The sequence below is a fragment of the Thermobia domestica genome, chromosome 3 (assembly GCF_964235325.1).
Source record: "Thermobia domestica chromosome 3, izTheDome1.hap1.1, whole genome shotgun sequence".
In the NCBI taxonomy this organism is placed as follows: Eukaryota; Metazoa; Arthropoda; class Insecta; order Zygentoma; family Lepismatidae; genus Thermobia; species Thermobia domestica.
Genome location: NC_137456.1, coordinates 157,299,346 through 157,313,122, shown reverse-complemented (window position 1 = coordinate 157,313,122; position 13,777 = coordinate 157,299,346). Strand labels below are relative to the sequence as shown.

General features: G+C 34.4%; 1 protein-coding gene across 2 annotated transcripts in view; it reads right to left on the bottom strand.

Moving 5' to 3' along the window:
• Positions 1 to 13,777, bottom strand: part of LOC145680827 (uncharacterized) — a 110,454-nt gene that overhangs the window by 10,636 nt on the left and 86,041 nt on the right. For both annotated transcript variants that reach the window (XM_081751921.1, XM_081751922.1), the window contains exon 4: positions 12,186 to 12,400. In XM_081751921.1, the coding sequence (XP_081608047.1) occupies positions 12,186 to 12,400 (215 nt within the window). The remainder of the gene's footprint in view (positions 1 to 12,185; positions 12,401 to 13,777) is intronic.

Below are 13,777 nucleotides of genomic sequence, written 5' to 3'. Positions count from 1 at the left end.
AAAAGAGTAAACATTAATTACACAGTGAAACAAATTGGAACTTTGTGTCTTGCCGGGAAATAAAAGAAGGCGTTTTTACTAATTCACATACACTGATTACGAAAATGAAATAGAAATGTTCCATTAGGTACCAATTTTCCTGGATAAGATACTGTATGTCACATATAACACTTAGCTTATATTGCATACAGTTAGCATTATATTGTAATTCATAAAAAACACAAACATAGTAGCAACGCGTCCAACACGTGAAAATGACTCTATTGCAGTACAGAAGGAACATACAGATGGATAAAGTACAAATCGTGTACCACAATTCATTTGCTGTTACAAAACATTAAGGAAAAACGAACATGAAATCTACAAAACGACCTGAAATGTACTTACAAGCTAGTAACTTTTCCTGGAAACTTTTCGTTTGTGGGTGGATGGTGATACTTCTTGTAGGAGAGTCCAGCAGTAATCTGCCAAAAGGTTTGGTGACCATCTTCCCTTATACCGTCATTCCATGGCGCAGATATCTTGGTGAAATCGTTCACCATATTTCTCATTGACATCTCTGAGATTAGATAGGACGAAATCCAAATGCGAATGTAGGAAATATATTTTGAGTGACACGTTGCACCCCATAGATTTGTAACAATTCAGCATGTGTTCTGTCACTTCTCTGTAGTTTTCAGACCTGGTATTACCTAAGAAATTGTTGCACACATCTTTGAAGCTAATCGAAGTTGCTTTCTCAGTATTTGTCAGCAACTCTTCAAAGCTACTGTCTTTCATCAGCCCACAAATCTGAGGCCGAATGAAAATACTTTCATTTTCTTTGCACTCATCGCAGGAAATTTGGACATTAGAATTTGAAAACCTCTGCCATCTTTATTCATTGCTTTCACAAAATTCTTCATGAAGACCAATTTCAGATGTAACGGCGGTAACAGCCCACTGTCTTTGTCAACAAGGGGTTCATGGTCCTCATTCTTCTCACCAGGATTGAAGCTTTCTCTATTAAGCCAATATTTGACTATGTAATGGTCTTTCCTTGCTCTGCTGTCCCACTGATACAAAAAACAATATTTTGTGTAACCAGTCTGAATTCCCAGCACAAGTCCCAAAACTTTGAAATCACGACAGATGTTCCATTTGTAATTCGAATAGCCAAGTAGTCTTATATAGTTTAGAAGTTGTCTTATATAGAAGTTGTCTTATATTGTCGTCGGTTTCTTTTAAACAAACGGAATCGGCCACTGGTATCGAAGGTTTCTCGTTTCCGTTACAAGAGCACAGCTTTGAGACTACTTTTTGAGGAATCTATGAATAGTCGCCATTAGTCTGGATTTGAATTAATCCATATTCTGCAAATAACCCATTTATATACTTACAATATACCAGATTTTCGGTCATTGCGAAAAAAAGTGGCAAGACCAAGCTGTCGTTTACGGAATGATATCTTAGTGCTTGGTTGTAACAATTTTTTTCTTGAAGCCGAGAACCAAGTAATTCTGCTTGCCTATTTTGAAAGATTGAGATCTCTTATAAAATCATTCAATTCGCTTGTGACAGTGGCTGTGGTTGGGACTGTGATCCAGAAGGCATGTACTCACGATCATCGTGGTCTGTTTGTTTGTCACTACCATCATTTGTTTGATCTTCAATTGTCCATGCCGCCGGTGGTTTTAGAACTGGAAGAGAATAGAATGCGGAACTGGGTGCATTGCTGATTCTAACTTTGGATATGTAACTCTTTGTTGTTTTGACTTACTTGTAATTCATTTTACTTTTTTTTTAAACAAAAGTAGCAATCTGTTATGCGATCTTTCGGTCCCCTCCACACCTGTGGTACAGCAAATGGCATGAATGGGTGGGTTCCCTGCAACCAGCCTCTTAAATAGCGGGAGCAAACGTGAGCAACAATTCTGTTGTGCCCAGCACTTACCTTCATCTACCCTTAACTCAAAATACAACTCGTACACATTTTGGCGAGCGGGAAAATGGCATGTCGTTGGAATTTTGTCGTAAACTCACCACACACATAACAGAAACTGTTTGAAGGATTAACAAACTTTCTAGACATCGCTAAACACAAGAAACACGCACCCACATATCAACAATAGTTTCAAGGTCGGGAGTATTGACGTCACACTACAGGCATATACATTGAGTGATTCCACTAATGACTGACGCAAATCACTGCAATTTCACCACACCTTTACCAAGTGACTATCTGGTACCTACCCCTTCCCTCTCCCGCCTCTCCCTCCACGCAATGTCACTAACAAACACCCTAGTATACTTTGAACACATTATGTTCTCACCCGGCTGATAAGCGCTGCGTCGTACAGAACACAAAATGCATACAGTTTACGCTGATAAACTTCCGTTTCCAGAGAAAAGTTTACGTATGATGGAAGTAATTCTGAAGAAGAATCAGTGTAACTACGAAACAGTTTCACCCTGAAGGGAAACAAACAAATCCAGAGAGTCTTTGATAAACACTACGGTCACAAACATTCGGTACTGTACATTTAAGTCTCCACATTCATGTATTTTGCGTTTTAAAATATTGTTTATAATTAGACAGCGTTGTGAATCAAGTAAATGAGCGGTAAGTTTTTTGAATAAACATATTGATTCATATACCAACAGAGAGATATCCTACGTGAGCAAACTTTTTTCTTTTTGGAAACAACAAATGGTGCTTATTCCTGATGATGCATGTTACCATATTGCGCATAACAGCTGATGTATTACGCTGTTCAAAATACTTTCTATTTCAGCGTTATCTTAACAAAATATAATTATAATATACAATCTAAATATGTATACACAAGGTTTAGTAGTTTTTCAAATGTTTGTGTTGTCTGAGCAAACTATTTTCACTGCCCATTAAGTGTTCTTCTTAAGTTCTAGTAAAGATGTTGAATTATTATTATGAAGTCTGTTAAAGCAAATAAAATTGTGTTTTACAATATTTAACATGATTGAATTAATACCAAACGAAAACATGAGCAAGACGTAAGAATAGAGGATAATTTATTTAGATTTGCTTGCACGTCCTGAATTCGGTTGTCAGAGGTAAAAGCAATAACTAGAGAACCAATTTTCGCTCGTCAGAAATATCACCCACGGATCAATATAATAGGTGCTTACTGGGTGTAAGCGAGAACAATGTTCTCGCTATGGCAGCCATTTTGATGGTCGCCATATTGGATTCGGTCAACCTGTCAGACTAGGACCACTTCAATTACTCTTTCATTGTATCATAATATCAACACATCCAACTGGAAAGATTTCAGCAAAGAGATTCTTTGGTTATATATTCATGGGGGAAAATAAAGCCAAAAAAAAAAAAAGAAAAGAAAAAAAGAAAAAAAGAAAAAAGAAAAAAAGAAAAGAAAAGAAAATATTAATCTGTTATAATTTCGTTGTTTCTTAACCAAACTGAATGATATACATCACAATTTAAAGACAATTTATTACTCTTTTAAAAGGTACACAACATTGTTCTCAAAAATTATTTGCCGTTTACTTGTTATTTAACAAAATATAAAGAAAATGCATTATAAAATGTGCAAAATTTGAAATAAAATTACTTCTCACGTTATTGTTTGCAATGATAAGTAATAATTCTTATCAATTTTTAAAACTTTATTATTTTCTACGTCGTTTGGTGTTTGTTGCATGAAGATTGGTCAATTAGTTTGGGAGATATATGCTTTTAAAAACAGCGCTGTGCATTCGCGAAGGCGGCCATCTTTGATAGACGCCACATTGGATTCGGATGAACGAAATAAATGGCAACCGTGTTAGAATTTCAAAGCATCACCGAAAGAATAAAAATTAAGTGATAGTTCAATTTTAGCAAGAAATGCACACGGGATTATGCTTTCTAACTTTTAACGTTTTGTTTCATAGCGATAAACGCTGAAACTGGAAATGGTTAATTTGAATCATTTTCAGTTTGAACAGAAAGTTAACGGAGTTGATTGTACCTATACTTTGAACAATGAATCTATTAAAAAAAAAAAAAAAAACTCATCTCGGTATCTCTTACTGCTTTTGCTCTCATACCTGTCGACAGACGAACAAAGTCGTTCTATAAGACTTCCGAGACTTATATATAGCGTAGTTTTGGAGGGATAAAACGTGAAATTCCTATGTTGGTATAGCATCTTGGCCCCATCCCCCGACAAAATCTGAAATAGCGCTGCTGCTGCAGGTCCCCACTTTGACAGTTGAAGGTTTTTCTTAGCCAAAGTTTTGTGTTAAAAAGCTCGAATCTAGTACTGGGGGCGGGGAGGGGGCACGGTACCTCAGTAATAAAGAGCTTACAGCTAGTGGGTGGGTCCCCTGGTTCGATCAAAGTAAGTTTATAATGGACAATATTGTGTCAGTGGATTTTTTCAGGGTACTCCCGATTCCTCCGACATTCTCATTCCACTATTTTTTCCGTCATCATTCTCTTGCGTTAATCATCCGACTCCCTTAGCCCAAAGGGCAAAATCGTGGTTCCTTAAACTGAAAGCTTTTATTTCATTTTCGAACTTGATATCTTTTTCTAAAGCTGCATGAATCTCTCTTTTTAGAGCTTGTATTAATAAAATTAAATTTTTATCAGTGTGACTTTCCCCATAAGTCGTTTACTGATTCTGTAATACTTTGCTAGTTATTTCACTGTTATACCAATATATTGGGAAATTAATGTATTTAGTCCACTATTCCCTTATTAATGTAAACTGCATCCTGTTCAATTGATATTCATAGAATGTTTACTGAACTCTGTTTAATATGTCAAAGTCCTGTGTTACTTTTATTTTATTTTACTTTTACGGTTAGAGAATGGCTTCTTTTGTTCACATTTTAATTTGCTCAACTATTAAATAGGAGTCTATGATCAAACATCTAGGGTCTCTAATCAAACGAATTCTTAACTACATAAAGTGAGCCTTTCACTTTAATGTAGTTAAAATTCCGTTGTAATCTGATATATACAATGAAAAACATTTCTGGATTCCTCCTGTAATTACAAAAAAAAAAAAAAAATTAAAGAAAGAAAGAAAAGAAAAGAAAAGAAAGAATAGAAAAGAAAAGAAAAAAGAAAATCACGAAATGACTGAAGCTTTCCAGAGGCTCCGGCAAACCTCCCCAACTCTTTTATTGCTACGATATTAAAAACAATTCAATTACTCAGTGTTTTTGGATATGATTGTTCACATCACAAATCTTTCCGTATTTTTGTCTCTCCAAAAAAAATTCTTTATCAAAAATAAATAAATAAATAAATAAAATAAAATTAAAATATATAACGAAATATTGGATAGGTTAATAATTACCTGTACCTTGGGTAGAAAGTGCTCATACATAAGCACTATACCTTATAGAATGTTAATTTAATAATAACAAAAGAAGAAGGTTTTTAATATCTGTAAGATATAGAGAGTATTATATAGTTCGTTGCTATGTAATTGTTTATGGATACCTAATCTTCATGTATGTGTACACGACAGTCTAAAGGAAAAGTACATTAAAAGTGTATCAACTAATAAACCATTTAAAACCGTTCATCTACTTTATAATTCTGATAGAGAAGGTGAGAATAATAATATATATATAATTATTAAAGATATTTTTACATGAAAACAGTTACTACCACTCAAGTTCTTGATATCATCAATCGAACCATTTTGACGACTACCTTTTGGTAAGATCGTTATAAAAAATTTGGTTTACCTCACCCGGGAATTCTTGTAAATTCACTACCCGAAGCAAAGTAAGGGTGAATTTACTTTTGTAATAAAGTTAATGAATACAAATTTCACAAGACTGAGAAGTGGTAGAATAATAATAAGAAAAATGAACGGTAACGCTATGGAGAATGAACCCAATGATAGTGACAACGGTGAACATAGTGTAGCAACAGGAATGACACTGGAAGACCGAATCTTGTTAGCCTTACAGCGGCAAGAACAATGTCGTAAAGACGATTCTGAAGCCATGAAGCGATTGGAACAAAATTTGGTTCATATGTCCAACGAATTGAAGCAGACGATAGAACAGAAGATAGAACAGAAGTTCGAAGAATCCAACAAGCGATATGAGGAATTAAGTAAACGAATGGAACAGAAAACAGATGAAACGAAACAATCAATTATCCAGGCGATGGACGACATCACCTCGCAGTTCGAGGAAAAGTTAAAAGGAATATCTGAGGATTGTCAGGATAATCACGACCACATTATCCAAGAAATCAGTAGTGTAAAGAAGGATTTAGAAGTAATGGAATCTTCTGTGCGTCAGCAAAAGGTTCAGGTCACCAATAATTCAAACAACATACATGTAAATACGCAACTGATAGCTACTCTACAGGAGGAAATGAGGAAGCTCCAGGTCAAGGACAACGCACACCACAATAATACGGTTAGTGATCGTTTAGAGTTTCCCCATTCACAAGAGATGACCTCGCATCCACCCACATCTGATGAAGACATTATTTTGGAAGAAATTCATCCGAAGAGTATTGATGGGCGGATAAGAGACGATGCAACAACACATCACGTTATGGATAGGAATTGTCACCCAAGAAGTACACGGAATGATAAAAGGAAGGTAAAGTTAAGTGTTAAGATGAGTGAAATACGGGCCATGAGTAAATTCAGTGGTAAATGTAATGAGAATGCTACTTCTTTCCTGGAAAAATTTCAAGACGAATGCAATATAATGTGTATAGATAGATCACAATATATGAAGTTAATCCCTCATTTATTACTCCCACCATGTTCCTTATGGTTTAAGGCAATACGTGATCACATCAATACATATGAGGAATTCAAGGCAGCACTGATCGCGAATTATGAAAATGATTTTTTGCTTGCAAATAGAGATGCCACGATTAGAAATCAACATTTCAATCCTCGTTTACACAAATCTGTTGTCGAGTTTGTTGTAAATACCTACAACGAATTAAAAGTTGTTAATCCATTGCAGTCGGAATCTAGAATAATAGCATCCATTCGAAATTTGCTCCCATTTAAGTTACAACAGATCTTAATGTATGAGTTTCACATTACACAATGTATGAGTTTCAATCATTTGTTATTGCTCGTTCAATGTTATGAAACTCAATACCATGCTTTGAATCAACAAGCAGGTGTGAGTAAAAATAAGAATAATTCAGATCATTTTGTACCTGTTAGGAATCTAGATATCCGTAGTATGAACGATACGGAATACAACCGAAGCCGAGTAAATTCTAGTAATCCAAACGAGCAAAATAGGCAAAGCTATGTAGGGAATACGCCTAACCTAATTAATCGTGGCAATCCTTATGTTAGATCATATAGTCAAAATAAATTTAAAAATCGACGAAATACATGGCGAAATTCCAGGAATGCAGTAAATCCTATGTATAGACATAATCGTTGTTCAAGAGATGACACTTCGCATCAAGATCCAGGTATTGAAGTAAGTACTGTACAGAACAGTAATACGGGGCATAATCATGATTGTGCTGTACAATGTACTTTATTGGAACCATACACGAGTATGAATTTAAACTAATTGCGGCTGATGTGGTAGGGGTTAAACCCATATCAGCTGTAGATTCTCATGAACATTTAGCTACAAAGTTAAGTGATAATGTCAAATGCACTTCAGATACTGATTTTTATGAACATTTATCTTCCAATTTACATATTCATGTTAATGATAAAAATGAACTTTCACATCACGTCTCTGTAAATAATTATTCGAAAATAGCAGTTAATAGATGTCAGTTTCAATTTATGCCTGTAGTAAATCGTTGTTGGTTCAAAGATGATATTGTCAATGATGGTTTTGACATTGAAAAAATTTTTGTATTTTTAAAATCATATAGTACAGCTAAAATACCTATTAAAATCAATGGGTTAAGCACTGAAGCTTTACTTGATACAGGAGCAAATGCCTCCCTATTATCGTATTCGCTGTGGAAAACAATTACTAGTAATTATTCGAATCCTAAGTTACAAAAGGCTGAGAATCTTATTATAGTTGATTTTACCGGTAAACATAAAAAGAGAGTAGCTGGAATTACTCGTGTGACAATAACTATTCAAGATTTTGAAATATCAATCCCTATTTTAGTAATAAAGGAACTGAATGAAAAAGTGATTATGGGTTTAGATTTATTATCTCAATTGCGTGTCATGCTCGATTTTCGAAACCAAACGTTGACTATACCTGGTTTACCTCAGGAAATCGTTCAAAAACTGCTTCCAAAATTAGATAATATTGCTTGTCAATATAATAATATTTCTCATGTAGTGAATAATGTTTCTGTTCGTTCAGAAAGTGGTCAATTAAATGATCAACGAATGGAAGACACACAAAATTTGGTGGATTTAAAAGACGATGTATTATTTTCTGAGCGTGTTAAGTCACTCGAAAGCAGTCTTGATTTTACAGATAATACAGTAAAAGCTGACTTTAAGGATATCCTATACAAACATAGAAATGTATTTTCAGAACGTCCTGGGCTTTGTAAGGTTTTATTTACTCTTTTAAAGTTAAAACAGACAAACCCATAGTGACCAAGCCTTATATAATTCCATATAGATACAGGGAAAATGTACGCCAGCAAATTACGGATATGTTAAGAGATGGGATCATTAGGCCTTCACGAAGCATTCACCTTAATCCATTACATGTTGTTCCCAAGAAAAATGGTTCTCTACGTGTGGTTTTAGATTTGAGACGCACGAATTGTCACATTGATCTGGAACAAGTGAGGTATCCCCCAGTGGAAGAAATACTAGCCTCTTTACAAGGGAATGCAGTCTTCGGAAATTTAGATCTAGTAATGGCATACAATCAGGTCGAATTACATGAAGATTCAAAACCGTACACAGCATTTAGTTTTGAAGGTCACTTATACGAATACAACCGTGTAGTTTTTGGGCTTATTAATGGTAGTGCGGCGTTAGCATCCTGCTTGAACAAAGTCTTGGGTCAAGACTTACGTAGCAACGTGATAACCTACGCCGATGACATCTTAATCATGGGGAAAAATCCACATGAATATTTGAAGTACTTAGATATAGTTTTAGGCAGATTGGAAAGTTCAGGCCTTACTATCAACCTACAGAAATCAAAATTTCTACAGAATTCCATAGAATTTCTTGGATACCAAATTGATGCCTCTGGTTTACAATTCAGTCAATCTAAAGTACAAGCCATAGAAGATCTGCCTGCCCCGTTAAATGTGAAACAGACACGGCAAATATTAGGACTTTTCAATTGGTTTCGCAAAGCCATCCCACGATTTGCTGAGATAGCCCAACCTTTATTTATGATTATAAAGAAAGGAGTACCATGGCAATGGGGTCCGATTCAAGAACACAGTTTTAATAAGTTGAAGGAGTGCGTAAAAAGAAACATCCATTTGAATCACCCCCGATATGACGTTCCTTTTTATGTACAGTATGACGGTTCTCAACTTAGAATCTCTGCAGTACTCTGGCAACCTAATCCAACTATTCAGGAACCAGCTGTTATTCATTGCGCTAGCCGTACTTTAAAGAAAGCTGAAAAAGGATATACCACGACAGAAATCGAACTTTTGGCTGTACGTTTTGCGATACAAAAATTTGCTCCATACCTTAGCGGATGTCATTTTATAGTACTTACCGATCATAATTCGTTGCGATACCTTAACAGTGTACAGGGATATAATAACAGATTACTTCGCTGGTCGTTAGATCTTCAAGCTTATGATTTCGAAGTACGACACATTAAAGGGGTAGATAATGGACCCGTAGATACATTATCACGTCTGTTTCCCGGAGAAGAACAACATATCTTGTCCATCAACGAATTTAAGATCTTACAGGATGAAATAGCTACCATTTCAATAGAAGATCTACGAGAACATCAAATGAAGTATCATGAATATAAACAAATCATGGAACATTTGTCTTTATGCAGTGAGGGATGTAATTGTCCCAGGCATTGGAATTCCAGATTTAAATTATCTAACGGAATTCTACTTATTAAAGACTTTAAATTCAAATCTAGAAATAAAATTTGCATTCCACCTACGCTAACAGCACGCATATTAAAAGCCTATCATGACGATTTCGGTCATTTTGGTTATGTAAAGGTATGTGCCTTGATTAATAAATCCTTTTATTGGAAGGGAATGAGAGCTCAAATAAAAAATTATATCAAGGACTGTATTGAGTGCATGCGAATTAAACATAATTATCAGGCTGTACAAAAACCAATGCTCTCAATAACGCCTGAGAGACCACATTCATTTCTGTCAATCGATCTATATGGACCTTTACCAAGAGCAGCTACTGGAGAAATTTATTTACTAACAACCATGGATATCTTCTCACGTTATGTAGTAGCTTATCCTCTGCGTAGAGCCACTTCTGCTGCGATCATAAATAAAATCTTGAATGTATATATTCCACATTGTGGCCCTATCGAACACATATTATGTGATAATGGTTCGCAGTTCAAAAGTGATGTGTTCCTTAAAGCTATGAACAAGGCTAATATTAAAATTCATTTTGTAACTCCGTACCACCCTAGTAGCTCTGTGGTAGAAAATGTACATCGCAATTTTGGTATGTTGTTTCGACACTTTTGTAAAGATAAACATGCCGAATGGATCAAGCATGTCAATCAAATCACGTACCTTTTGAATCATTCTATATCAGATACGTTAGGCGTGTCTCCTGCGAATGTACATAATGGTTCTGATTTGATTTTCCCTGTGGAACAACATTTTGATGTCAAGTTAGAAGATTCAACAATCATTGATTCTTGCAACTTAGTGAATATGGTAAAAATCCGAAGACATAACAAATTTTTGAAACGTAATTCTCAAGTAGAGTCTTTGCAAGAAGGAAAATATCGGATCAAGGTCAATGACTTAGTTTTTGTTAAACAACATCCACAAAGTAATATGTTGTTAAAGAAGATTTATAAATTTTGTGACATTTTCTCAGGTCCTTATTTATGTTTTAAGGAAATAAACCCTAAAGTTTTTGAATTATTGAACGCTAAAACGGGTACATCAATTGGACTTCGTAATATAGATGAGTTAAAGGTTTGGAAACCTACTCCGTATACAAAAGAAAAATGGATGCATCTAGTGAAAAAGTTAGTCGCGCCTGACATTCTTGCTCAAATAAATAGGAATGAAGAAGACTAAAAACAAAAAAAGAATATATAAAAGGGTGTCCTCTGTTTGTGTAAAAATAGATTTATTTTCTTCCTTTTGTTCATTCAAACATAGGTTATGTTTAATTTTTGATTTTTTTGTCAATTTCATTTTCTTTGATTTTCATTAACCAACGATAAGTTTCCAATGATTTTAATTTTTTTCTTATTAATGTGAAGGATTATAATTTAATTCATAATTGATTAAACACAAAAATTGTTAACATTATATTAATTTTGTGTTGAAACTTTATTGTTAAAAATAAGTATTAATGAAATGAAAGATTTGTTATAAATGTATCTATATATGAAATGTAATTAAGATATACGAGGGGCAATCAAAATGTAAAGGACATATGTAATGTAAGATCACTATTGTAAACGGACCAGTGATTCTTGAAGATAAAAGCCAAGCTCGTTTATGACTTTTATATTCAGTCCCATCGTCGGGCGACATTTTATATAACGAAATATTGGATAGGTTAATAATTACCTGTACCTTGGGTAGAAAGTGCTCATACATAAGCACTATACCTTATAGAATGTTAATTTAATAATAACAAAAGAAGAAGGTTTTTAATATCTGTAAGATATAGAGAGTATTATATAGTTCGTTGCTATGTAATTGTTTATGGATACCTAATCTTCATGTATGTGTACACGACAGTCTAAAGGAAAAGTACATTAAAAGTGTATCAACTAATAAACCATTTAAAACCGTTCATCTACTTTATAATTCTGATAGAGAAGGTGAGAATAATAATATATATATAATTATTAAAGATATTTTTACATGAAAACAGTTACTACCACTCAAGTTCTTGATATCATCAATCGAACCATTTTGACGACTACCTTTTGGTAAGATCGTTATAAATAAAAGTTCGTAAACCAAATAACGCAAATTGAATAAAAGCAAGAAAATTAATCAATTGTTCGAATTTGAATACAATAAAATAATGAGCTGAAGCCATATTTACCTTCTTTTTAATAAATGTCTTATCAGAGGCTACACATTGAAGACTCTTGGTATCGCAACAGCCTGAACACCTTTTGATTGGAGTACAACTTGGATAATAGAACTTTCCTGGTGGAGCTGGAGGTAATTCAACCATTGTAGTTCTCGTTTTACATGCAATCTTCTTCTTCCCTTTTATTATCTTATTTATTTCAGCTTTATCTTCTGGCGATGCAGCTGTAATTCAATGTTTAGGCATATCATACAAAAGAACAGTCTTGATATCAAACTACACATACAAGAAATAATACATTAATTTTTTTTTTCATCACGACTATATGAGATGAAATCCAGTGCTTAACAAAGTAAGGTTGTTTACTTTTCCGGCACTTATAGTCGAAATACAAAATGGATTTAACGGAGTTAACTGTCATATATGAATAATTGTAATATACCATTACAGTCTAATGTGATGATGTTTTTAATAGGAGGGTGCCCGAAATTTTTTTGCACCGACTGTACTTGACGTTTAACAACAAATTTCTGGCTGTTCATATAATTCGTAATTTTGTTTGTTATTCTATTTCAAATTAACATGGAAAACTGTAAAACTTCATTAGGAATTATAGTTTTGGGAATCGATACCTTTATTTATATTTTAAATTAGTTATAAGTCTTGTATATGGATATGTAAATGGATTATTACAATTCTTACGGTGTCAGTGCGATCTGAAAATATAGGTCCACCACTGGACGGAATTTTTCAGATAAATAACCAATCTCAAATTCAGCAGAATTTTCTGGACCACCCTTCACCTCTCTTGTAGATATCTATGTCCTTCTGATATCTAGTTCAATCCAGATTTTACCAAAATTTATTCGCTTCAAAGCCCCACCGCCAAAAAAGCTTTATTTTGATTGGAGGATTCACCCACGCTATGATGTTAGAGCGCGATTACTACGTCTCATGAATAGGATTTTGCCGAAGACAGTGAACCCTGATTTTCCCAGCTCAGAAAAGTAGGAATTAACTAGAAAAGCTGCATTAAGAAGGTAAAACTAATGTAATAGTTGAATAACTATCATCCAGGAAGCCACGGAGCCATAATTTACTCAATTTCATAGTAAAAAACCGGACTGTAGAGCTGAAATAGGAAGCGTAATTCAGTGACGCCATGTTTTTGCAGATATCATTAGTGATGGACAGGTTCTACGAAGTGCATCAGTTTGCTAGTTGTTCTTAAATATCCACAGACAGTTTCGGAAGATTAGTGTTTTCTCCCTTAAAATATTTTTATCCTTAAAATTATTCCTTTTAGAGTTACGTAAGGCCTGCCCCACTGCCGTTTGTGTTCGTGCATGTAGTGAATGTGATTTCTTATTGTACTTATTTAGTAGTAACATGGCGGTATTTAATTTATTTGTAGTTAGGATAGTGATCATAATGCACGTGTAAAGTTTCAGGAGGGCTCCTGTCTACTCCCAACTTGGGGGTACGGCTTCCAGCAGGGATGGGTTGAAAGTATAGTTATCATAAGGTTCTTTTCCCTTCAGGAAAGGGGCCTACATTTTTCCAATAAATAGTTTGGGTATTAATTAAACAGGTTGAATTAA